Source organism: Pimephales promelas, chromosome 10 (assembly GCF_988280905.1).
Source record: "Pimephales promelas chromosome 10, fPimPro1.hap1.1, whole genome shotgun sequence".
NCBI lineage: Eukaryota > Metazoa > Chordata > Actinopteri > Cypriniformes > Leuciscidae > Pimephales > Pimephales promelas.
Window position 1 is genome coordinate 37,027,721 of NC_142778.1, and position 27,700 is coordinate 37,055,420.

Sequence of the window (27,700 nt, forward strand, 5' to 3'; positions counted from 1 at the left end):
GTGTATAGCACCAGGTTAAAATTACATATATATATATGTATATATATGTGTATATATATATACACATACATACATATATATATATATATATATATATATATATTTTTTTTTTTGCTTTTTATTGAACATGAACATCAGTCATAAGCATCAGTGAACATCAATGACATTTTAGTTCCTTCTTTTTTTTTCTCCCCTTTATCCCCATAATGCAATCCCCCTCCCAGGAAAAAAAAAAAATAAATAATAATAATAAATAAATTAAATAATAATAGTAAATAAAAAATAAATAAATAAAAAAACAGAATAGCACAGATAAAAGGGAAAGTAAATAACAATTACACATAGCAAGTTAGATCTCAGAGAAGACAATAAATAAACAATGTTTAGACTTAACAGGACTAGTAAGTTTACACAGAGGTAAAGGACATAGTAGGAATAGTTTCTTTTTATATATATATATATAAACCTCACTTTTTATATTGCTTGCTCAATTTGAGAAAGAAAGGGACCCCACATTTTCATATATATATATATATATATATATATATATATATATTATTTTTTTAACCTGGTAAGAAATACGAACTGAACATGTTTATGATTGGTTTGTTGTCAGATATGACTTATGCAGAAGACTACTTGGGAAATTGCTTCTATAAATTTGTGCCCACACACACGCGCAACCAACACACACAAACGCAACCAACACACACAAACGCATTCTCTCTCTCCCTCTCTCTCTCTCTCTCTCTCTCTCTCTCTCTCTCTCTCTCAATTTTTCAATTCAATTCAGAAAGCTTTATTGGCATGACAAAAAATACATTTTGTATTGCCAAAGCGTCAAAACAACATAGAAAATGATTTGGAACATTTAGTACACAAAATATTAAAACTAATATCATAAAACAATAATAATAAAATGAACAGATTAATAAATAAAATAAAATGGATTTAGAAATCATCTATATATATATATATATATATATATATATATGTATGTATATATATATATATATATATATATACATAAAAAAGAAAAATATTGAACATTATCATTAACATCTCTCTCTCACTCTCACTTACTCTCTAACCCTCTCTCTCTCTGTCGCACACACACACACACGCTCGCACACTCCCCTCTCTCTCTCTCTCTCTCTCTCTCTCTCTCTCTCTCTCTCTCTCTCTCTCTCTCTCTCTCTCTCTCTCTCTCTCTCTCTCTCTCACACACACACACACACACACACACACACGAATCCGTGACACAGACAGAACGAGTTGTTGCTAGGATACCCAGTGGCGAGATGGAGGAGAGGAGAACAGCGCTATTGTGAACGGCTTCCTTCGCTGAGGTAAAACCAGAGAGAACGAGATCGCAGCTTCTGTATCTTCAGGCTGTCATCTACACACACACACACACACACACACACACACACACACACACACACATATGACGCCAGATTTGTTTCGTTTGAGGGAAATGTCGCTGATGTTTGACTGTACGAAGGGTCGCGGTTTCTGCGGTGTTGCAGTAGTTAGCATTATGAGCATGTTGTTGTTTACATTGCTATGCGTTAGCTAGCACTAGCTACTCTGGATGATGTTTGTTACTGTCTAAAAAGCGTTAGATTGCTAGAGTAGGCTATGTTTTACAGTCTTACTACTGCATGTTTAATTCTGTGTTACGTGCCATTTCTGGTGATTATTTGTGCAATTATTTAGCTGAGTTAAAATTGATTAGTAATTGATCATAGTATGTATATACAGCATGTTTTATTCGGTGTGGCTCAGGTATGACCTTCAGGGTCTGTCTGTGCGAGTTTCTCACCTGTTTTATCGTCTAGCAGGTGGAAATAAAAGACAGTGATGCTTGACCCTGGCCTGCAGCTTTGCTTATTATTAGTACAGATATTTTGCATTGTGATCTTTAGCATTTATTATATTCAATCCTATGAGATGCCTAAATCTATGGAAGCTTGTTTTCGCCACGGATTAAAAAAAGAAAAAAGGTAATTGTGTTTTTTTATGTCACAATTCTGACTTTTTAATCTCACAATTGTTAGATATAAAGTAGCAATTGCGTGTTGTAAAGTCAGAATTGTCAGAAACTATTTTTGTCAGTTTTTACGTACAATTGGACTTTATAACTCGCAATTGCAAGTTTATATCTCACAATTCTAAGAAATGATGTCAGATGCGAGATATATAAAGAAATATTTAGAATTATAGCAATTCTGACTTTATAACACACAATTCTGAGATGTAAACTCGCAATTGTGAGTTAAAAAGTTGCAATTATCTTTTAAAATGTTTTATTCTGTGTCGGAAACAAGCTTCTGGTGACTGTGGTTATTAAAGTGTCGTGTTTATTTCCCCCTCGCAGGAAGTGAGCAGCTCATCTTTCCACCTGTTGTTTTGCCGTTCGTGCTGAAATGGATCAGAAAAGCTTCGTCCTGTCGGAAACGTGTCTGTGAACACCGGAGCCAATGGTGAGTATTTGCGCTTCATTACACCATCCGTCACACACGGCCTGTGTTTCTCTGCTACACCTGCTAGTCAATCAACTACGGAAGTCAAAACATTTAAAAAGATAATTGAGACTTTTTATCTCACAATTGCAGATATAAAGTCAGAATTGTGTGTTATTAAGTCAAAGGCAATTCTGACTTTATATTTCACAATTATGACTTTATAACACGCAATTCTGACAATTCTTACTTTATATCTCACAATTATCAAGTCAAGGCAAGTCAAATATATTTATACAGCGCTTTTTACAATACAGATTCTATCAAAGCTGCTTCACAGAGTCAATCAAAACAACTTAACAGTGTTTGTTTATTAAGAGCTGGTCAATGGTATGATGGGTCATTTAATTTGAATATCCCCAACTGAGCAAGCCAAAGGCAACAGTGGCAAAGAACCGCATTGACATTTATAAGTTAAATCATTTCTGTGTATTGATTTGGATGTATTATTGTTTTGAGTTTCTTTCTATTTTATCCATTTAGTAATAATAATAATATCTATTTTATTCAAAATCAAAATTTGTTAATGTTTACAAAATATTTTAAAAAAAAAAACGTCGAGAATCCTTTCTTTGTACCTTTGTCAGTTAAATAAAGATTAGAGAGAATGAACAAATCACAGATTCTTGTGCATTTTACAACTAAAATTTAAACAGATATATAAAAATAAAAGCTAATTCAAAATACTATAATACTATATAATAATGCTAAAATGGCCGTGTGTGTTTTCAGGATATTAAAACCCAGTGCTGGACGGATGAAGAATCGGACGGAGAGAATGAACCGGAGCAGTTCCTGTACGGCATTCAGGTAAAACACATTCTCCTTACCATTCTGTTCTCTTGTCTTTATTATATGTGACTAATTTAATGCTTTATCATAAGGCAGGAAAGGTCTTGTCTTTAGTGGCTTATGTGATTATTTTTTCTGTACGGCACTTTGGCCAACTTTGGTTGTCTAACAAATAAGGTTGGATTGGATTGGATTTATCTTCATGTGAAAAATAATAAATTATAAATATTTCCAACTGGGTTTTAATGAGCATCTCAATAAATGATAAGCAAATACACTGCGGTTCAAATGTTTCCTATTACAGAGAAATGCTGTTCTTTTGAGCTTTCTATTCATCAAAGAATCCTGAAATAAAAATGTAAACACCTAGCCTGGGTTTCCCCTTTTTGCCTTGATGCAGCACGATTTTATTCGCACTGCTAGGCAGTCTGGATACCATGAACCAAATTTTCCCCTGAAATACGGAACCAATCACAGAATGGGGAGGGAGCACAGGCGCATTTGATAGACATTCGTAACACCCTATAACACGGCTCTGGGCATTCATAAACCACGCCTCAAATACGAGAAATTTAACATGTAGTTTCCAGACCACGTTTCGTGGCCAGGCTAGTAAATACCAGTTTTCAACGTTAATAATAAACAAATGTTTCTTGAGCATCAGATCATCATATTAGAGTGATTTCTGAAGGATGAAGTGACACTGAAATACAGCTTTGATCACAGGAATAAATTGCATTTTACTGTATATTCACATAGAAAACAGATAATTTAAGTTGCAAAAATATTTCACAATATTAGTTTTTTTAAAAAAATTTAATCAAATAAATGCAGCATTGGTGAGCAGAAGAGACTTCTTTTAAAAACCTCATAATTTTCAGTTATAAAGTCATAATTGTGTGATATAAAGTCATAATTGTGAGATATAAAGTCATAATTGTGAGATATAAAGTTAGAATTGTGTGTTATAAAGTCATGATTGTGAACTATAAATTCATAATTGTGAGATATAAAGTCATAATTTTGAGATATAAAGTCAGAATTGTGAGATATAAAGTTAGAATTGCGTGTTATAAAGTCAGAATTGTGAGATGTAAAGTCAGAATTGTCAGATATAGTCATAATTGTGAGTTATAAAGTCATAATTGTGTGTTATAAAGTCATGATTGTGAACTATAAATTCATAATTGTGAGATATAAAGTCATAATTTTGAGATATAAAGTCAGAATTGTGAGATATAAAGTCAGAATTGTAAGATATAGTCATAATTGTGAGTTATAAAGTCATAATTGTGTGATATAAAGTCAGAATTGTGAGATATAAAGTCAGAATTGTCAGATATAGTCATAATTGTGAGTTATAAAGTCATAATTGTGTGTTATAAAGTCATGATTGTGAACTATAAATTCATAATTGTGAGATATAAAGTCATAATTTTGAGATATAAAGTCAGAATTGTGAGATATAAAGTCAGAATTGTAAGATATAGTCATAATTGTGAGTTATAAAGTCATAATTGTGTGATATAAAGTCAGAATTGTGAGATATAAAGTCATAATTGCATGTTATAAAGTCATGATTGTGAACTATAAATTCATAATTGTGAGATATAAAGTCATAATTGTGAGATATAAAGTTAGAATTGCGTGTTATAAAGTCATGATTGTGAGATATAAAGTGAGAATTGCGTGATATAAAGTCATAATTTTGAGATATAAAGTCAGAATTGTGAGATAAAGTCAGACTTGCGTGTTATAAATTCATAATTGTGAGATATAAAGTCAGAATTGTGTGTTATAAAGTCAGAATTGTGTGTTATAAAGTCAGAATTGCGTGATATAAAGTCAGAATTGTGAGCTATAAAGTCAGAATTGTGAGCTATAAAGTCATAATTGTGAGATATAAAGTCATCATTTTGAGATTAAAAGTCATAATTGTGAGCTATAAAGTCATAATTGTGAGATATAAAGTCATAATTGTGAGATATAAAGTCATAATTGTGAGATATAAAGTCATAATTGTGAGATATAAAGTCATAATTTTGAGATATAAAGTCATAATTGTGAGATATAAAGTCAGAATTGTGAGATAAAAAGTCATAATTGTGAGATATAAAGTCATAATTGTGAGATATAAAGTCATAATTGTGAGATATAAAGTCATAATTTTGAGATATAAAGTCATAATTGTGAGATATAAAGTCAGAATTGTGAGATATAAAGTCATAATTGTCAGTTATAAAGTCATAATTCTGAGTTATAAAGTCATAATTTTGAGATATAAAGTCATAACTGTGAGTTATAAAGTCATAATTGCGTGTTTTAAAGTCATAATTGCGTGTTATAAAGTCATAAGTACAGATTCAGATGTGTGCACCTGTAGGGGAGCTGTGCCGCGGACCTGTACCGCCACCCGCAGCTGGACGCAGACATCGAGGCTGTGAAAGACATTTACACGGACGGCGCTGTGTCCGTCAGGTAAGAAGAACTCACCCTGATTCACATCTGAGCATTCACACCTGATTCACTTTCATTCTGAATAGATTCGGTTCAGTGACTGCTAAATTTGACCATCATAGAGTGTAAGTTTATCATTTGGACGTGTTTTGTGTTGCCAATTTACACATTCAAACGCTTTAACAAAGAGGAACATGTGTAATTCTACAGTGAACAAACAGAGTTATTTTACATTTAGGCCTAATTATTAAATTCTGTACCTGAAAACTACAGTTAGACTTTCTTATTTAGTATTCCTCTCTGCTTATAATTTGTGTATTTGTTATAATTTTATTACACTGTTCACTTGTCTCTAATAATATATATATAATTATTGTTTTGCTGATTTTAAAAATGATAAACCGTATTAATGATCCGTGAGTTTCGTGATCCGTTGCTTGACTAGCGTGTATCTCTTCCCACAGGGAGTACGGCACGATTGACGATGTGGACATCGACCTGCAAATCAACATCAGCTTCTTGGATGTGAGAACACACACTTCCCACACCACCTACTCGGCTTTACACACAGATCTTGTGATGGGAATAAAATGATTTGCGTGTTTGTAGGAGGAGGTGGCGACCGCGTGGAAGGTGATCCGAACGGAGCCCATCGTCTTACGCCTTCGTTTCTCTCTTTCACAGTATCTGGATGGACCAGGTAAGAAACGTGCACTTCTGTGTGTGTGTGTGTGTCTGAGACGGTTCTTACATGTTCACTTAACTCCCGCAGAGCCGTCTGTGGAGGTGTTTCAGCCGTCTAATAAAGAAGGATTCAGTTTGGGCCTTCAACTAAAGAAGTAAGTCAAGTATAACTACGTTTGAATAAATATCAGAATAAGTTTACATGCAATCTGCATTATTCTGACTATTCTCTAAGAATTGGGATTATTTTTACCACCATTATTCACATAATGATGCTCATAGATTTGTTCGCCACTAAGATATCTCTATTAAAATATCTTTAACCATCACTTGGCTATACTGCTTTATATTAATGTTGTGCAACGTTTCAGTTTCTTCATCACCCAAAAATGCACATGCACAATTTTTTTTTTATTGATTTTAGAAACATTTACATAAAAACAAGCACAGGACAATAATATACAACAAGAAAAAAATAATAACAATAATTAAAAAACATCATCGATATCACATGCACACTTTGTTTAGAGTAGAATAGATGTGATTAAAGTGTTTATTGCGATTATAAGCAAATGATTATGGTTGCTATGATTATGAGCTTAATTGCATAAATTTGATTGAAATATTGTGTTTACATAAGGTAAAGTTTAAACACAATATTCCCATAATTTCATGAGGATGCAATGTAAGCTATGAAACGATTAATCGCATCCAAAATAATAGTTTACATAATAGATATACATGCAAATATTTCTTATATATTGTATATACATGCATGTGTGTGTATTTATATATACAGAATAATTATACACCGTACACACATATATTTTGTGTAAACACAAACTATTTTTTTGGATGCAATTAATCCCTACAATTATGCATTTGGAAGAGGCTTTTATGCGAAGTGAAGTGATCTGACTGATTTAGCCGAAGCTGTAATGTTTGAAGATCGAGTCAAGTCAACCTCATTTATATAGCGCTTTTATCAATGTAGATTATTTCAAAGCAGCTTTACAGAGATAAACATATAATTTTAAAGTAGTAGTTCACTTTTAAAAAAAACTTGCTGATAATTTACTCGCCCCCGTGTCATCCAAGATGTCCATGTCTTTCTTTCTTTAGTCGAAAAGAAATTAAGGTTTTTGATGAAAACATTCCAGGATTTTCTCCATATAATGGACTTCAATGGGGTCCAAACGGTTCAAGGTCCAAATGAGAGTTTCAGTGCAGCTTCAAAGGGCTTTAAACGACACCAGACGATGAATAAGGGTCTTATCAAGCGAAATGAGCGGCCATTTAATAAATAAATAACAAAGTTTAAGTTTTATAAGCTCAAATGCTCACCTTGCTCTGTTCTGTGATGCGCGTTCGTGACTCTCCTGTTCGAAATCGTTCATCAAAATTAACAAATCTTTTTTCGAGTCATGACTCGAGGGTCATTGATAAGACCCTTATTCATCGTCTGGAGTCGTTTAAAGCCCTTTGAACAGTTTGCACTGAAACTCTCATTTGGACCTTGAACCGTTTGGACCCCATTGAAGTCCATTATATGGAGAAAATCCTGGAATGTTTTCATCAAAAACCTTAATTTCTTTTCGACTGAAGAAAGAAAGACATGGACATCTCGGATGACATGAGGGTGAGTAAATTATCAGCAAAAGTTTTTTAAAACTACTCCTTTAAGGTAGCAGAGATTGGTTTGGTTTTATCATGTGTATGCTAGGCCAAAGAGATGTGTTTGTGTTCATGAAGCTTGTCCTCATGTTTCCAGGATCCTCAGCACGTTCACGTCTCAGCAGTGGAAGCATCTCAGTAACGAGTTCCTCAAAGCCCAGCAGGAGAAACGCCACAGCTGGTTCAAAGCCGGAGGAACCATCAAGAAATTTCGTGCAGGATTGAGCATCTTCTCGCCGATACCGAAGTATGTCCTCAACGTTTGCTGTGAAAACCCACGTCATGTACGCTAACAATCTGAAACAACAGATCATGGTTTATGCTGCTGAAATAGGGCTCAACAGTGACTGGCGGTATATATATATATATATACATCATTTACGAAACAATCTAAAACTCCTTTCATGAAGAAAGTTTTGCCGCTTGAAATGTTTACTTTTGTTTATTTCAATGCTCAGCTAAACACGGTACAGTAACATACTCGCATATAAAATACATTAATGTTGCGTTCACTTCATGGTGAGATTGCCATAATACAGCAAATTACATGCAAAGTGAGATATTTCAAGCCTTTATTTATTATAATTGTGATGATTATGGCTTGCAGCTTATGAAAACCTCATTATTATCACAATTATAACAAATAAAGGTTTGAAATATCTCACTTTGCATGTAATGAGTCTATATAATATATTAGTTTTACCTTTTAGGGTGAATTACTGAAATAAATGAACTTTTGCACGATATACTCATTTTTCGAGTTTCACCAAGTTTTTATTAATCATTGCTTATTATATGTAATCAGATTCTAATAATCATAAACTTGTAATTATATTACATTTTAAAATACTAATCAGACTGCAGTTACATTTTCATTGATTACACGATTACTTAATATTCACACAATGGCAGTAAATTAATCAAAATGTATCGGTTCTCACTAATTCTTTCTTTTTTTAATCTGTAATTACACAAATCAGAGGCCACACAGTATAACAAATTAAATATTGAATCAATTTGTGCTTTATTTTGTTTTATTTTATTTTAAAAAGTTTACCTTTTCATCAGTGTATTTTTATATCACTACAATAAACAAATTATCTGTGATAAACTAATTAAGGGTTAAAAGTAATAAAGTAATCATAATTATATTGCCTAAATACAGTTTTGCCATGTGATTCATATTCAGTAATGAACTAAAATATAATATTCCCAGCACTGTTCATACTTACAAAATGGATAAATGTGTGTTCGTTGCCGTCCCGATGCTAATTCGTTTTTTTATTATTCAATATTGAAAGTAGAAAAACGAGTATTCAGCTTGATTTTTCGTTTTTCATTCTCAGGTAGAAATAATATGAATATAATTTAAGATATAAATCAATATAATGAGTTTTTGAAACACCATTACATAAAGGAAAGAATAATGCTTTGACTTGTGTATATAATAATAGGCCTATTAATCTGAGAACAGAGAATAACAGAGATATTTAAAATACATAAGCCACTCTTCTGAGTTTTATGATGTAAGCCTTGTGTTTTATTAAAACGAAAAATCTTTTTTTTATTTTATCTTATATTTTTTATTTTATTATATTTTATTATTTTACTTTTATTTTATCTATTTTTGATTCAAAAACAAAACTGTTTTCTCATTTTTATACTTTCAATATTAAATTAAAAAAAAAACAAATGTACACGGACCAATGACAGTAAAATACATCAATGCTTGATCAATTCTTTGCTCTTGAAGGTCTCACTGGCTAGTTATTAGCATTACGAACAGAATTGTGCATTTGGCTAGTCAGAAATCATACTTGAGGTAATTCCAAGCTGACGTGAGCGCAGCATGAACTCATCCGCTGGCTGTGGCCTCCATCTTGGCTCCAGGTCTCCCAGTTTCCCCCTGATCCAGGACACAGTGTTGAAAGGCAAACTGAGCGTGCCGGAGCTGAGAGTCACCCGGCTCATGAACCGCTCCATCTCCTGTACCATGAAGAACCCCAAGGGCGAGTTGTTCAGCTATCCTCCCAACAGCCAGGTCAGCATCTCGTCTTCCCGACTGCACGTTTTCCTTTCGAATCACTCTCTTTCCCGCTTCTCCATACCCGTGACCCCGTGACCCCTCAGTGGCTCGTTAGGGACTCCACGTGAGAGATAAAACATGGCTGCAGATTCCTCTCGTAGGATCAGTCTCCCATCACAACCCCCAGCCTCTTTGCCCTTCGAAACCCCCCTCGCCTAACACGGCTGGCTGGCACCTTTCCCATAATGCTTTGTCTCCGTTAACCCATCAGACTGTGGCTGTCCCGGCGGGCAGGGCCCCTGCGCAGATTACCACCCGCCAGCTGATTGAGTTGTTTTTCTCATCCCAGGCGGGCGGGCACTGCAAGAACATCCCAACGCTGGAGTACGGCTTCCTCGTGCAGGTACTCGTCTCGCACACACCAGCCGGCACGCATGACGTCATCGTTTCCCATCATGCTCGGTGTACGTCGAATCATGCATGCATGTCGAGTGCAGCTTCTTAGGGAAATAAAAAATGAGTAAAGCAACAGTCTGCACTGTATGGAAGCTCGTTTCCGCCACAGAACGAAACATTTGAAAAGATAATTGTGACTTTTTATATCACAATTGCGAGTTCGCATCTCGAAATTCAGAATTAAGTGTTATAAAGTCATAATTGCGCGATATAAACATGCAATTTTGAGAGGAAAAATCTGAAAAGCAAATGAAGAGTTCAGATGCAAAAGCCTCTAAGTGCCATTTGAAATGTTCTTCTTTAATGATGATTTTTATCAAACTTGTATATTTAAGTTCAGTAATTTCACTTAAATAACAATTAATATGTAATCATTGCCATTTAAGTGAAATCACTGAACTTAAATATACAAGCTTGATAAAAATGATCATTCTAGAAGAAAATTTCAAATGGCATTTAGAGGCTTTTGCATCTGAACTCTTCATATATTTTAAATAAGTTTATATCTCATAATTCTGACATTATAACACGCAATTGCGACTTTATTTCACGCAATTCTGAGAAATAAAGTCAGAACTGTAAGATAAAAGTCACAATTACCTTTAATTATAGCCTAGCTTTTATTATTATTTTTCATTCTGTGGCGGAAACAAGCTTCCATAGCAATGCAACTTGAATGTGCATTATTATTGAAGAGTCATTTATACATGTGTGAACATCTCAAGACATTTCCAGGTTTTCATTCTTAAAATCCTCTCTTAAAGGAGTAGAAACTTTTGCTGATAATTTACTCGCCCCCGTGTCATCCGAGATGTCCATGTCTTTCTTTCTTCAGTCGAAAAGAAATTAAGGTTTTTGATGAAAACATTCCAGGATTTTCTCCATATAATGGACTTCAATGGGGACCAAACGGTTCAAGGTCCAAACGACAGTTAATAACAGTTTCAGATGCATCATTTTGCATACGTAATTACGTTCAAAAGGTCACGGGCGACGTAGTCGGAAGTACAGAGTCAGTGTTTACAAGTTGAACGCATAGGTTGAACGTGCAAACTAACTCAAACGCCGTTTACAAAAAAAGGAATTAAAAGATAAAACAACGATGTCGGACAATTTTGACTCTGTACTTCCGGCTACGTCGCCCGTGACCTTTTGAACATAATTGCGTATTACGTGACGTTGCAAACGCGCCTCACAGAATAGAGCAAGGCTAGCATTTGTCCTTAGAAAAGTTACATTTTTGGAATAAGTTTTGAAATAAGCGATCGTTTCGCATGATAAGACCCTTATTCATCGTCTGGTGTCGTTTAAAGCTGCATCTGAAACTGTTATTAACTGTCTTTTGGACCTTGAAGCGTTTGGACCCCATTGAAGTCCATTATATGGAGAAAAATCCTGGAATGTTTTCATCAAAAACCTTAATTTCTTTTCGACTGAGGAAAGAAAGACATGGACATCTTGGATGACACGGGGGTGAGTAAATTATCAGCAAATGTTTTTTAAAAAGTCAACTACTCCTTTAAAGAGACCTTTTAATCACCCTCATGCCATCAACGATGTTCAGATAAACACATGGAAAATAATCCATCATCATGATTCATTATTGGGTGAACTATCCTTTTAAATCTCTGTTTGCCACATATAAAGTATTGTGCTTAAACCTGCAGTTATGAGTTCATAAGGAGCCTGGTGGAGTCAGTGACGTGCAACTGTAATGTTGTTAATGAACTACTGTATTTATCGCCGCAATAAGGTTCAAGAGGTCATGCTATAGAGAATGCTAACGGCTAAAGCATGTTTCAGTAGCATTCACGATATAGCTTTATATAACAGCGCAGCTACATTTAATACACATTCACATTCATTCAAATGTGCTTGTGTGAGACAGACGGTTCGCATCATTGCTGTTTGGGCTCGGGAGGATTTTTGATTTTTTATTTTTATTCATCACGGATGTATTACCTTTAGTTTCATCTTTTTTTAAGTTGAATTACTAAACTTTTGCACAATGTTACATTTTTTCCAGTTTCACCTGTATTAATGTAGCTTTGGTGACATTTCTTAACGAATCTTACCGACTCAGATCTGTTGAACTGTGGTACTGTGTGTTTTATGTATCATCAGCATCTAGAATTGGAATGATAATTAACAAGAAATTAGCTGTTTTGGATTAACACAATTCAACAACGCAGCAGAATAAAAATGCATGTGTCGTAATGCAGTTTCAGTTTATATTTTTGGCTCATTACCGAGCCATATTACGCAACACACTCACGATTTCTCCTCTGACGGTGGATGGCATCCGCTCAGCGCCTCCTCTTCTGATTGTGTCCTCTCTTTTCTCTGTAAGATAATGAAATACTCTGAGCAGCGGATCCCCACCCTGAACGAATACTGCGTGGTGTGTGACGAGCAGCACGTCTTTCAGAACGGGTCCATGCTGAAGGTGAATCACACTGCAAGAATGATCAGTGTTTACTTTACTCAGTCCTGTTTTCCTACAAACATTTCAGAATAAACAAAAGGTCTCAGTCAGGCATAAAAATGACTCATTATATGACTCATTAACTCAATCATCCAATAAATGGGGAGAAAAAATACACAAAATAGCCATTTTCATATATGAAAATAAAGTAAACAGAAAAATACAAAATTGTGACTAACATAACAGAAGAAAACAGAGAATCAACAAAAATGTATACAGAAAAGAATTGAAATCCACTAAAATTGTTTAAAAAAATAATTAAAATCTATACTGAAAATTATTTATCAATCTATACAAAAAAAATCCCTATGTGTAATTATTTTCTGTATAGATTTATATTATTTTCAGATAATTTTATTAGATTTAAATTCTTTTCTGTATAGACCATTTCGCAAGATGTAAACAGCACTGGTCCAGAAACACTTCCTGTTTCAGTTTGTAACTGTTTTCTTTATTTCACATGTAAAGAAAACATCTTAAAGATTTTTGATTCAGTTTTATATGTTCTGTTGGTTGTATTTTATCCCAGCTTTTATGTAGTGTTAAAAAACTGAAACAGGAAGTACTTCTGGACCAGTGTTGTTGTTTACATCTTGCAAAATGGTCTATACATTTGTGTTGATTCTCTGTTTTTTTTCTGTTATGTTGGTCACAATTTTGTATTTTTCTGTTTACTTTATTTTCATAAATGGCTGGCTATTTTGTATATTTTTCCTCTCCGTTTATTGGATGTTTGGGTTAATGAGTCGTATTTGATCAGGTGTGACGGATCATGTTGATAAATTGGTGATAAATTTCTTTTTCTCCTTTAGGGTTTCTGATTTGGAGTTCCTTCTCAATGTTTGTGTCGATTATTTTCTGATGTCTCGATTTACGACAGTTCAAGTTGGATATTATATTTCCAGGTCAATGCTCAAAAAGTGAATAAATGGATTATAAATACAACGTAAATATAATTTGGTGCAATAAAATCCCCTAAAAATGCAAAATAACATTTGCACTATATAACTAAAATATAGTACATTCATTTAATTGAAATAAAATGTTTGACCGTCACATGAAGTGCACCGGAAATCAAGATGCATTTACTTGAGAAGCAAAATTGTAGTGTGTTTATGCAGTGTGGCTCATGATTGGTTGTTTTCCCCGCCAGCCCGCGGTGTGCACGCGAGAGCTGTGTGTGTTCTCCTTCTACACACTGGGTGTGATGTCTGGAGCGGCGGAGGAGGTGGCCACTGGCGCTGAGGTGCATTCTGGGTTCATTTCTCTAAATGATATTGAATAGTGGTGCAACGGATCACAAAACTCACGGTTCGGCTAATTTACATTTTTTTTGAGTCTCGGATCAGATCAGCAAAAAAACAACAAAAAAAAAACCTTTGCTTTTCATTTATTGCTTGAAGCTCGCTTGAAGTTCTTCGAGACCACAGCAAAAACTACTAGACGATAAAGTTCAAACATTACAGACAAGTGAACAGTCAGTAACAAAATAAGAACAAATACACAGATTATAAGCAGAGAGGAAGGATAAATACCAAAGTTACAAAGTCTAACTGTAGTTTTCAGGTACAGAATTTAATAATTAGGCCTAAATGTAAAATAACACAGTTTGTTCACTGTAGAATTGAACATGTTCCTCTTTGTTAAAGCTGTATTCAGTTGTTTTATTAACATTAATGTCAGACGACAGCAGGAATATTAGGCTACTGTCACTTTAAGACCGAATAAACTGACAAACATCCGCTTTCTTTCTCTGAACTGTTCATTCATGACCGAAGCGAGAGAACACTTGCCGAGACGGGCCTTTAGACATAATTGTGTGTGGGTGCCTGTTCAAGGGCAAGAAAACGCGAATTCAATTCAATCAATTTTGCTCAATTCAAAATTGCTCTATTGGCATGACTGTACATATTACAATATGGCCAAAGCTTGGAACACATAGAATAATTATAAAGACATCAAAATAATAAAATATTATATCATAACTTAAATTTAAATGTACAAATTAACATTGTAACAAATAAGAATAGTTGATACCACATGTTTTAACATTTACACACACACACACACACATATGGTGGACAGTAGGGAAACACACTAAGGTCAACACACACCATCTCTCTCTTTCTATCTCTCTCTCTCTCTCTCCCTCCATGTGCGGATGGCGTGCAAGTCCCGATTTTCGCCTCTTCTTCCGCATTTACAATAGTTTAAATGTGTAAATAGTCAAGACAACGTCCAAATGGTAAACTTACACTCTATGATGGTCAAATTTAGCAGTTAATCCGAGAATCGTGAGGCCCGATCTGATCATCTGCGACCCATTGCTCCGCTAACGTGAGCTGTTGGTGTTCAGGTGGTGGACCTGCTGGTGGCCATGTGTCGAGCCGCCCTCGAGTCGCCCCGTAAAAGCATCATCTTCGAGCCGTACCCATCCGTGGTCGACCCCAACGACCCCAAAACACTCGCCTTCAACCCCAAGGTGACCGTCTCGACTTACACTCACATGAGCTGCTGTTCATTCGGGAACAATGTATTGTTCATGTTAGTAAATGCATCAATGTTCACAAGTTATTGTAAACACTGTTGTTGTTTTTAGCCTTTAGTGTGCAGTGCAACAGGGCTGAAAGCATCATAATCGAGCTGATGTACTGTTAATGTACTGATGTCTTATTTTGCATTTTGTTTTTGTCTTTTTCAGTACAAAAGAGTCAGAGATCGAGTCTTGTTTTCCGATAAAAATGATTAAAATTGGTTTATACTCAAGAGAACATGACAAATATCTGACCCCATGGACAGTTTTTTTTTGTCTCTCTTAGTTTTAATGCATTTTTAATATCTGAAGATATCTCGCCTCTTAAGTAAATCTAGCTTTATTCAAAAATGCAAATGACAAAATAGAAAATAAGACGAAAATCGTTTGCATTTAAATTATTAAATAACTTTACTTCAAGTTTAACCAGCATCAAATCTCTCCTTTCTTGTGTGTGCGTCTCTGTGTGCGTGTGTGTGTGTGTGTGTGTGTGATTATTGTGCTGCTCCTGTGCCGAACAGAAGAAGAATTATGAGCGTCTGCAGAAAGCTTTAGACAGTGTGATGTCTATTCGTGAGATGACGCAGGTACGGCGGCAGAAATAAAGTTGAACAGATACGTTTAATAATATTTCTGCTTAAATCTCTGCAAATAAATCTTTACCACAACATAATATATATACATATACATATATACACGCGAAACTCCAAAAATTAGAATATCGTGTAAAAGTTAATTTATTTCAATAATTCAACTTAAAATAGACTCATTACATGCAAAGTGAGATATTTTAAGTTATGTAATGATACTATATAATATATTAGTTTCACCTTTTAACCCTCTGGTGCTCTTCGGTCATTTCTGACCGAAAAATTTTCTGTTTTGAAATTTAAAAAAATCACGGCTTCATCAGAATTTTACGAAACTTGGTGAATTTTATGGCATTGGGTATGTGAACACAATAAAAAATTGAGGTCATGATCTGAGCATGCTAAGTGGTCTTAAAAAAATAGTCACACTTGTGGTCTTTGGTCAAAAATGACCCCCATAGGAAATGATTGGGAAATTGTAAAAAAAAATGTAAAAAAAAATTGTGAATTTTTGTTTTTTGTCAATTTTTTTTTATAAGAAATAGTTTTTGAGATTGTTTCAACTATATATTCAAATCCACCAGCAACAAAAAAAAAAGTGTTAATAAACATCTGGGGAATTCACATGCCTCTCCATAGAGAGCTGTACATGCCATCTAGTGGTTACCCCATGATTCTACGCCTTTTCTCTATACTGTAACCAGATGGTGCTAATTTTCTTCAAAAAAAAATTTTTTCTGAAGGCCTAGACTCTATATTAAACTAAAATACTGCGTTAATATTTTTTTGAAAAAAATAATTTATATATAGAAAAAAAAATATGGATATTTCCATGGCAAAAATAAACCATAAATATTGCATAAATATTAATAAATTCAATGAAATTGTCTCAAAATACTAAATTAAAAAGAATAAATATTATAGAACAAAAATAAATTGCATTGGTTTTACTGGGATGGAGAAAGTTTCATTTTTAGGTGTCCGGTCACTTTTGACCGGGAAGATAACAAGTGTGACTCCGAAACGAAGAGCACCCGAGGGTTAAGTTGAATAACTTTTGCAGGATATTCTAATTTGCCGAGTGTCCATGTGTGATCCTGGTAAACGAGTGATCGGAGGCTGTTTGGCTGTAACTGCACTTGTGTGTGTGATGTAGGGCTCATATCTGGAGATTAAGAAGCAGATGGATAAGCTGGATCCTCTGGCTCATCCGCTACTGCAGTGGTGAGTTCATTTTTTTTACATTTTTTACAGGGATTATACGACAGGAAGTGTGTTTATTGTGTTCGCTGTGTGTCTCTGCAGGATTATATCCAGTAACCGCTCTCATATTGTGAAGCTGCCACTCAGCAGGGTGAGATGAACACTTATAAACAGCTTCTTGCATTGAAAAGCTTGTGTTTGCTCATCTGCATTCGTGTTTGTGTACAGCAGCTGAAGTTCATGCACACGTCGCACCAGTTCCTGCTGTTGAGCAGTCCGCCGGCGAAGGAAGCGCGGTTTCGCACCGCTAAGAAGCTCTACGGCAGCACCTTCGCCTTCCAGTGAGTCCCGCGCCCACCATCACACGCACAACTTCAGTTTCAGTCGGACTCGGTTCATTTCGAGACTTGTCGACCGCGATCGGCGGGTTGGTGACTCCTGTAACGTTACTGTTTCACGGTCAGCTGATTGTCAAAGTCATAACACAGCGAGCGAGAAGAACGAAGTTACATGAAACAGTCCAACTACATATTTTACACCACTGACAAGGGAAAAGTCACGACTCGCGGTGTCTATGGCTAGCTTACAGCCGGCTACGGTAGAAACATGATGTCACAATGTGTCGACCTTCATAGAAGTTGATGCCCGCGGTTGTGTAGATATAAATGTCTCATTCTGAGGTAATAAAAACATTACTAAGTTTATTAAGTAAGGTCTTTATACACGACTGAACACATTGCATTTCTGTTAATAAATACTCAGAAATATTACACATTGCACCTTTAATTCTCATTTAATGTGGTTTTAAATTTGATGTAATGTAACTTTTTTAAAAGCAACAACCTTTTTTCTAATCATTACAACTAGAATTAGAAAAACAATGGCATTTTGCATGAATAGTTATGATTAATAAATCTCTATTGAGAGAGACTTCTTTTCCAACATAAAGTGAACAGCATGAAAATTAGTTTTAAACACATTAAATGGATTAGTTTTATTCTCTTATTTGATTGGATTCAACAAGTAAAGTCGTCTAGTTCATTGGTTGTAGGTTAAGAACAAAATGTGTCTTATTTATGAGTTTGTATTCCCTATTAATTTAAATTGGTTGTACTATTCAGAGCACAAACACAGACCAGCGGCAAAATAACATCAGGAGGATTAAAAATAACACCAGGTTTATTTTGGGTGCAGACTTTATTTAACTTTGATTGCAATCCAGGTGGGCTAAATTTAGAAACGCCAGGACAATGCTTCAGTGATTTCTGTGCTTTTGAGTTATTCTGCTCGACACATTTCCACTTTTATAAAAGTCTTCCAAAAACAGCCAACAAAGGACTAGCGTAACTCTTTCAGGCTGCTGACGGCGGTTTATAAATAATACGCTTGTGCCAGATTTAACAAACCATCATAATGTACAGATCATCAGAATTTTTTGTCACATTTCTAAAACTAAATTGACATTTTCTGAAATGTTAGTGGTGCAAAACTCACAACTGTGATACTAGGACATTTGCAAGGGGTTGCTTGTACCGTAAGTTGGCATTATCTGGTCTGTGATATTGTGGTATTTTTTATAACGTTTTATTATCATTCGCCTCCAAATTAATATTGAGCATCGTAACATTCACTTACTGCTATATTTCTCTCTCTCTAGTGGTTCCCATATTGAGAACTGGCATTCGGTTCTGAGAAACGGATTGGTCAATGCCTCTTATACTAAACTGCAGGTATGTAAATTACATCAGTCAGCTGATCTCAGACTCATCTCCAGTTCATGTTCTCAGCCTGTCCCCGTCATCAGCCACATTTGAGTGAGTGAGTGAGTGTTTAACATTAACATTTGAAACATTAATCTGCCACATTGTCTTAAACAGTAGTAAGTGACACCAGGACAAACATCTAAACTTTATAAATCAAGACACATTTACACTTGAGAAGCAAAATGGCCTTGAGTCTTGTTTTCTGAGACCCTGATCAACTTAACTTGAAACTTTAATTCAGACACATACGTCCATATCAGTAAAAAAAACTAGGTTTAAAACAATAAAGATATCTGCCAATGGGGTCCAAAAATTAGTTAAATATACAGCAAGAAATGCTTTTATTACTTACTGTAGTATTTTTGTCTCATTTCCAGTCAAAGTATCTAAAAATTCTTAAATCAAGTAGCGAGAGAAGTAAAATGACAAGAAATTATGATTTTTCTCACCCCATTGGCAGAAAATGAAGCTTATTCTAAGCAAAAACTCATTTAATTTTTTTAAATTATTATTATTATCAGCAGAAAACAAGATATAATTTATTATGTCATTTTACGTACCTAGTAAATGCTTCTTGATTTAAGAATGTTTAGATATTTAGACTGGAAACAAAACAAAAATACTAAGTAAAAAGCATTTTTTTTGCAGTGTACTTATCACAGTTCGTTTGTATTTCCTTATTTTAAGCAAGAAGTCAGTTACATTTGATCCGTTTTTCATAAAACAAGACGCATCTGCATCATGATTCAGGAAACACTTTGTACTGGAAAACAAGACAAAAATACCAAGAAAGAATACATTTTTTTCCCCATTCTGTGAATAATTTGTTATTTTGCATTTTTAATCTAATTTAGTGTATAATTGTGTGAACTTTTAGAAATGACAGGTCAGATTGAGCGCTACACAACATTATATACAGGTGAAACTCGAAAAATTTGAATATTGTGAAAGAGTTCATTTATTCCAGTATTTCAACTTAAAAGGTAAAACTAATATATTATATAGACTCATTACAAGCAAAGTGAGATATTTCAAGCCTTTATTTGTTATAATATGGCTTACAGCTTATGAAAACCCCAAACTTGAGCTTGAAATATCTCACTTTGCATGTAATGAGTCTATATAATATATTAGTTTCACCTTTTAAGTTGAATTACTGAGATAAATGAACTTTTGCACCATTTTCTCATTTTTCGAGTATCACTTGTAAGTATTATACATGAATGAAGAGGAATGCGTGTGTGTTTTTTCTTCACGTTTCACTGAAGACTTTGAGATCAGTGTGAATGTGGCGTTTAATGAGGTTTCTAAGGGGTTTGTGTTTAACAACAAAGTCCTCAACAAATCAACAAACCTGTCCTTCCTCATGTTGATCATCTCCATGTCTTCTGTCTTATTTTCCTCCTTGAAGGACGTCCGTAATTTCATTCAGTCTTACAGCTGTAAACTCTCGTTCATAACTCATGTTCATGTATCACTGGAATCCATCATCATCATTCATCTTCTTCCTGGGCATCACTCATTCCTCACGCTTTACTCCATTTCCCATGATGCTTTTCTTTTCATTCTTGGCTGTGATTGGCCGGTGTCATTGACTCCATCACCTCATTCATGTGTGATCATGTCAGAGTTGTGCGTTTGCTCTGTTTGTTGTTCTTCTTGGTGCTCTGCAATAAAACAACACCAACTCTCTCCTCCTGTTCTTCTCTTTCATCAAAGCTGCATGGAGCAGCGTACGGAAAGGGCATCTATCTGAGCCCCATATCCAGTATTTCCTTTGGATATTCAGGTACGACCCAAACCCGCTGTAGATGTGTGTCGGCTGGGCTGTTCTCGACACGCTTCTATCGTAGAAGATCCAAGACAAAATCTCTCAAAGAAAAACTAAAATAAGATTAGAAATGGAAACAGAAAAACGTAACGACTGTCGGTTATCTTGATGTTAACGGGCCGGTTCTGTTATGGATGCATCATTACAGGGATGTGCAGGAGATTAAATGTAGTCTCGTGTGTGTGTGTGTGTGTGTGTTTTAGGAATGGGGAAGGGACAGCATCGCATGCCCACCAAAGATGAACTAGTCCTGCGATATAACCGAATGAACACAATGCCACAGGTACGACAGTGACGTCTACACACACACACACACGACGTCTCGCCTGTTTAAACTCTGTGCTCATGGTCCCGTCAGAGATATAAACGTGTGTGTTGTTTGTCTTTCTACAGAGTCGGCCGATACAGTCGCGTTTCCTCCAGAGCAGGAATTTAAACTGCATCGCTCTCTGTGAAGGTAAAATACCTGCGTGTGTGTCACAGCCACGTTTATTCACATCATACGCCAGATTAACAAACACAACCAACTAAACCCACTGAGAATGAAGGAAACTGGACAAAATGTGAAAACTTATGAATAACCTAAAATTCAGAATTAAGCTGTAAGCCATAATCATCACAATTATAACAAATAAAGGCTTGAAATATCTCACTTTGCATGTAATGAGTCTATATAATATATTAGTTTCAGCTTTTAAGTTGAATTACTGAACTTTTGCACCATATTCTCATTTTTCCAGTTTCCCCTGCATATATACACAGAGTAAGGGGCGTTTACACGACACCGTTTTCAACTAAAAGAGAAAACTTTTTACTCTTTTGACCGTTCATTTACACAACTATTGCATACAAACTTTTAAAAACAGGTTTCAAAGTGCAGGTTTTTTTAAATCACACTGTTATCGTCTCCATGTGAATTTGTAAAAAATCGGTTGTCATGCGCGTTAGATCTAACACAGGTAAAACAGAAACATCATGTGAGGGTTTGTTTGATATATTTTGGTCAGAGAAAGAAAAAAATGCATCTCAACCAAAATTCACACATGAAAAGAGTTATTTTAGCTTTTATTTTTTATAGATTTTTGTGAAGTTAATTTCATTATGTGCTATTTTTCTGTTGTTGTTTTTTTAATATTGCTATTTAGGTTTAATTTATTTTTATTTTTTAAGAGTTTTATTTTTAATTTTGATTTATTGCCAGTAATAGTTTTAAGCCTATGTCAGTTTAATTTCCAACTAATATTGGTAATTTATTGTATTTCAGCTGTATATCAATGAACAGAACTGTTTTTGTAATAGTTTTAGTTGTGGATGAACATCTGTTTCTCTGCCGCAGTGATCACATCGAAAGACCTGCAGAAACACGGGAACATCTGGGTGTGTCCGGTGTCGGATCACGTCTGCACGCGCTTCTTCTTCGTGTGAGTGTCTGAGGATATATGATGTCTACGGAAGCCCTGAGGGGCCATGCATGTTGGTCTTTTTCTCGTTTCCGTGGGATCTTGACATGAAACACATTTCTCATGATCTTGATTCAACAAAACAAAAAAAGTTGAGCTTTGTTGTCAATATCACGGGAAATCAACTTAAATGGAGTTCACTGTAAAATTAATTCAAGATCATGAGAAAACAAGAAAGAAAAAATAATGCATGGCCTCTTAGGTCAAAAATAAAAATTATATAAAGGAAATAGAATGTGTGTATATATATATATATACACACACAAAGCACAGGCAAATATTACTATAGATATTTGCAAGGGGAAAAACTGTACAGAATTATTTTATTGTACTTTTTTTCCTCTTTTATGGTGTTTTTATTATGTAGTGATTTATGATGTCAATATCACAAGAAATCAATTTGTCTTTTGCCATGATCACAAAAAAAATTTGAGATCACGAGAAAACAAGACTGCATGAAAAAATCAAAAATTAAATATTTATAAAGTAGTGCTGTCAAATAGATTTGTCTAATCATCTAACATAAAAGTTTGTAATCTGTAGAATATATAAAGAAGTATACAAAGCACAGACAATAATAATGTATGTACTCATATTATAGATATTTGCAAGAGGGAAAAGTGCACGGAAATTCTGACCCTGTACACAGGTAGTTTGATTATATTGCAGATGTAAATATATTGCACATTTGTGCTATTTCACATTAACAAACATTGCACAATAATAAAAAGAACTAAACCACAAAATTCTACAGGTGAAACTCGACAAATTAGAATTTGGTGCAAAACTTAAAAGGTAAAACTAATATATTATATAGACTCATTACATGCAAAGTGAGATATTTCAAGCCTTTATTTGTTATAATTTTGATTTATGATTTTGGGTTTTCATGAACTCATCAAAATTATAATAAATAAAGGCTTGAAATATCTCACTTTGCATGTAATGAGTCTATACAATATATTAGTTTCAGCTTTTAAGTTGAACTTTTGCACCATATTCTCATTTGTCGAGTTTCACCTGTATCATCATTTTTGGATGAAATATATATGTTATATTTATTGTAGTATTTTAATTTTATTTTACAGACAAATACATCTCAATCACAGGATAGGACCAAACACAACTACACACACATAAAATATAAAATTAATTAAATAAATAATAAAACGTTAAGGAAAACACAAAATCTCAGTTAGATTCAAGTTTGCAGTTAAAGGAGTAGTTCACTTTTAAAAAAAACTTTTGCTGATAATTTACTCACCCCCATGTCATCCAAGATGTCCATATGGAGGATTTTCTCCATATAATGGACTTCAATGGGGTCCAAACGGTTCAAGGTCCAAAAGACAGTTTCAGTGCAGCTTCAAAGGGCTTTAAACGACACCAGACGATGAATAAGGGTCTTATCAAGCGAAACGAGCGGCCATTTCAAAAATAAATAGGAAAGTTTACGTTTTATAAGCTAAAATGATCGCCTTGCTCTGTTCTATGTGACTCTCCTGTTCGAACTCATTCATCAAAATGAACGAATCATTTTCCGAGTCAATTTGTCTGTTTCGTTCGTTGAATGAACCAAATGACTCATAAAAAGATTTGTTCATTTTGATGAAGAACACATATGAAATATGAGTGCTATGTGTGACGTCTCGTGTGTGTGTGTGTGTCTCAGGTATGAGGACGGTCAGGTGGGAGATGCGAACATTAACACACAGGAGCCCAAGATACAGAAGGAAATCATGCGTGTCATCGGCACCCAGATCTACTCCAGCTGAACGGATGGCTTTCCTACAGAGACGCTGTGAGACGCCACATTTCTGGAGAAAGACCCGGCACCTCTCTCTCTCTCTCTCTCTCTCTCTCTCTCTCCTGCCTGCTGTCGTTCCTCGACTCTACTCCATCTATACTTTATTTGTAGTATGGGATGCGGGTGTGGATTTCCAGCGTGGGATGGATTGGCGACCCTCCGTTTAGAAGGAAAACGAAAAAAACAATGGTTTTATCGAGTGCAAAAAGCCCCGCCCACAACCCGTTCCGACCTCTCGTTGACCTCCCGCAGAGCTGTCAGTCAGAAGCAGTCAAGCGCCTGATTGGAGGAGCCGTCGGCCAATGAAACTGAACTCTGGTTTTCTCTCTCCGTCGCTCGAACTCTTTTTCACGTCAGTTTCTCACACTAAATATCTATAACCATGAAACAAACGCGTGTGAATCTGTGTGCACTCTTATTGTGTTCGTATGGCGTTTTCTGACGGATGATGACGCACATTAATATCCCAAATGCATTTATCTCTGAGTTTCCCCGCCGTGATTTATCGGGGACCGGTTCATGGATGAGAGGACAGGGACACGTCGTAACTCATCGTTATGCTTTTATCTTCTGGACGGCGCCGCTTCTGAGCCCGAGGTTCAGTGATGTCATCTCCTGAAAACGTGGAACGAACTGAAGCCGACGTTTTTAGTTCTGCGGTCAATTCTCCAGACATTCCTGAACGCTTGTGGGTGACCGTCGTCGGATAATAGCAGTGAAACGTTTGGACGTTCTTCATTTAATGAGAGGAAAGTCATCAAACTCACCACACATTGAAAATAGGGTTAACTATCTTAAACATGAACAATACTTCTACAGTACAGCATATAGTAATCTTAGTTTTATAAATCATGGGCTAATACTTTATTAAAATCAAAGGTTGTATTTGATAACATTAGTTACTGAACAAACAGCTAACTAACATTAACAAAGATGAATAAATATTGTAACAGATCATTGTTAGTTCACAATATGAACCTTATTGGAAAGTGTTACCCTTGCTGGCATGAAATGAAAGTTGAGAATCTCTTGTGTAATGATATGCACGGATAAATCATTTATGATAAACACTGCAATATTCCATTACAAAAATATGAATTGTGGGTAACACTTTACAGTAAAGTTCCATTAGTTAAAGCTACAGTAACGTTTTCTGAGGAAAATGGCCAAAATAGACCACGCCCCTGTCTTGATAGCTCCACCTCCAAATTCACAAACACTCTATGCAATCAAAACTCCTCCCCTCTAATGAGTGGACACGCCCCTTACTGCTGATTGGCTACAGTGTGTGTTGGTGCTGGATCCACTTCTCAGAGAACGTTTACTGCGCCTTTAATATTAGTAAATGTACAACTGTAACTTATTTTGTTCAAAATTTCGATTCTTTTTATGAGTGATTCATCATGAATCCAATCTTCCCAACCGTGTTTTGGTCTTTTGGTCTTTGGTTTATATTCAGAATATTTTAGAGCGAGCTGGACAAGAAATTAAATAATCAATTAAAACTGCCTAAAATTATACGTACAAAGCTTTTTTTTTATTTTGTTTTCATAATATTTTTTAAAATTAGAAAAAAATTCCAGAAAGCTTATTTTATTTAACTTTCATAATATTTTTTTAATGCAATTTTGGAGAGAATTTTAGTTATTTTCTATTTTATTTACCTTTAAATTACTAGATTTGATCATAAATAAATATATAGTAGGCTAATTTAAGCACATTCCTCACACTCTTTCAACTTAAATTCAAAAGAACTCATTTAATTCAGCTCTAAATATCCGACGTTGTGTGTCTTTGCTGACCTCTTGTGGAAAATACATAATATGACATGATATTTCATGACTCTAGATGGGCTTATAGCTCTATATGGAGCGAACGAGCTGTTCCACTGGGTCAGTTTTTCTTCAATATGCGTTCAGATACACATGTAGACATTATAAAATATTTTTTAAAAGCATTTTTAGTTTGAATTTTGAGTATTTTTTATGTTTTTCTATGTGTACTGAATCATTCCATTCATTCCTAAGGGGGTCAGATTGAGTGAACAGATTTGTTACTTTTTTTAATTTAAACCACAAAACTCTTCCAATACATTCAATGTGTTTTGTGTGTGTGTGTTCGTGGTTCAAGTAGTTCAGTCTTGGACCCCTCTGATGAACACCTAATTTTTAAAATTGTTTAAAAAGTGAGTTTCAAAAACGACCCGAGGGAAGGATGAAGTCCAAACGTTTGACTGCTGGTGTTTCTCGTGTGTTTTGCCTTTATTCTGTTGCTCTTGGACGTTTGTGAGTGTTTTGTGGTGTGTATTTGATTTTCAGGGCGTTGCATCGGATTCTCTCCCACGCACATGTCCTCCTTGGATCTGTCGGATATGAGACGGTCAGCTGGTCTCTGTAAATAATCTCCTCTATGTGAGTTGTGTGATTGGACAGGAGGAATGTCTTCGGATGCTCTCTGGATCTCAGATCTGCGGGTGTTTGGTCATGCTGTATGAACTGCGATTGTACAGGTGGAATAATGCTGAACTGAACAAATAAAAGGAGGTTTTGCACAATTTTAGATGCTTAATTTCTCCCCATTTGATTTCTCTTCAGGTGAAACTCGATGATTATGGCTATATATATATATATATATATTTATATTAATAAACCTCAAATTCAAAATTAGAGTATTGTGAAAAGGTTTTCATAAGCTGAAATCCATAATCATCACAATAATTGAGATATTTCAAGCCTTTATTTGTTATAATAATTATAACAAATAAAGGCTTGAAATATCTCACTTTGCATGTAATGAGTCTATACAATATATTAGGTTCACCTTTTAAGTTGAATTACTGATATAAATGAACTTTTGCACTTTTTCGAGTTTGACCTTTATGACATGTTGTTTTATGCAGTGACGTCTTTTTTGCATCAGGTGGCGCTTTTGCTTCACTTCAACTTCACAAATGAAACCTGGATGACAACAAAGGTTTGCTGTGAAAGCCATAATGTGCAGAGGATGCTGAAGTTCATCTGGTAGATCAACAGTGTTCTGTAACATGCAGTTATGATCAGCATTAGATTAGGAAGTCCTAAACTCTCTGCTGTTCAGTCTTTAGAGAGCGAGAGAGAGAGAGTGTGTGTGTGTGTGCCATTTACTAATTATTTTATACAGCCGTTCCAGGCCAATATTTATAGCTTGTTTTCATATGACGTCACGTCACTGCGTTGCCATGGCGCGAAATACAAATGGAGGGCAGGAAGTGATTTGCTGCATTTAGAAAGCACTATAGACCTTATTCTCTGATAAAACTAAATTTTAACTTGTTGTTTATTGAACTGTTGTATAAAAACAGTTTCGATTGAAAGTCACATCGGTCATGTGATCACCCGTGGCCCAATCACAGTCATGAATGACGCTCATGAACAT

The 27,700-nt window shown here is 35.0% G+C and overlaps 1 protein-coding gene across 8 annotated transcripts in view; it reads left to right on the forward strand.

Moving 5' to 3' along the window:
* parp6a (poly (ADP-ribose) polymerase family, member 6a) overlaps nt 1-26,845 on the forward strand; it is a 31,541-nt gene extending 4,696 nt beyond the window's left edge. For 3 of the 8 annotated variants that reach the window (XM_039684155.2, XM_039684152.2, XM_089116558.1), the window contains 22 exons: nt 2,381-2,486; nt 3,258-3,335; nt 5,701-5,795; nt 6,239-6,299; nt 6,384-6,474; nt 6,547-6,613; nt 8,230-8,379; nt 10,023-10,173; nt 10,430-10,561; nt 12,965-13,060; nt 14,253-14,345; nt 15,456-15,581; nt 16,154-16,219; nt 17,379-17,446; nt 17,528-17,576; nt 17,654-17,766; nt 19,083-19,155; nt 20,908-20,977; nt 21,223-21,302; nt 21,413-21,476; nt 22,356-22,440; nt 24,152-26,845. In XM_039684155.2, the coding sequence (XP_039540089.1) occupies nt 2,484-2,486; nt 3,258-3,335; nt 5,701-5,795; nt 6,239-6,299; nt 6,384-6,474; nt 6,547-6,613; nt 8,230-8,379; nt 10,023-10,173; nt 10,430-10,561; nt 12,965-13,060; nt 14,253-14,345; nt 15,456-15,581; nt 16,154-16,219; nt 17,379-17,446; nt 17,528-17,576; nt 17,654-17,766; nt 19,083-19,155; nt 20,908-20,977; nt 21,223-21,302; nt 21,413-21,476; nt 22,356-22,440; nt 24,152-24,254 (1,914 nt within the window). In that variant the 5' untranslated portion in view covers nt 2,381-2,483 and the 3' untranslated portion in view covers nt 24,255-26,845. The other 5 variants (XM_039684153.2, XM_039684156.2, XM_039684157.2 and 2 more) reach the window with 5 other exon arrangements.
* Nucleotides 26,846-27,700: the final 855 nt, after the last annotated feature.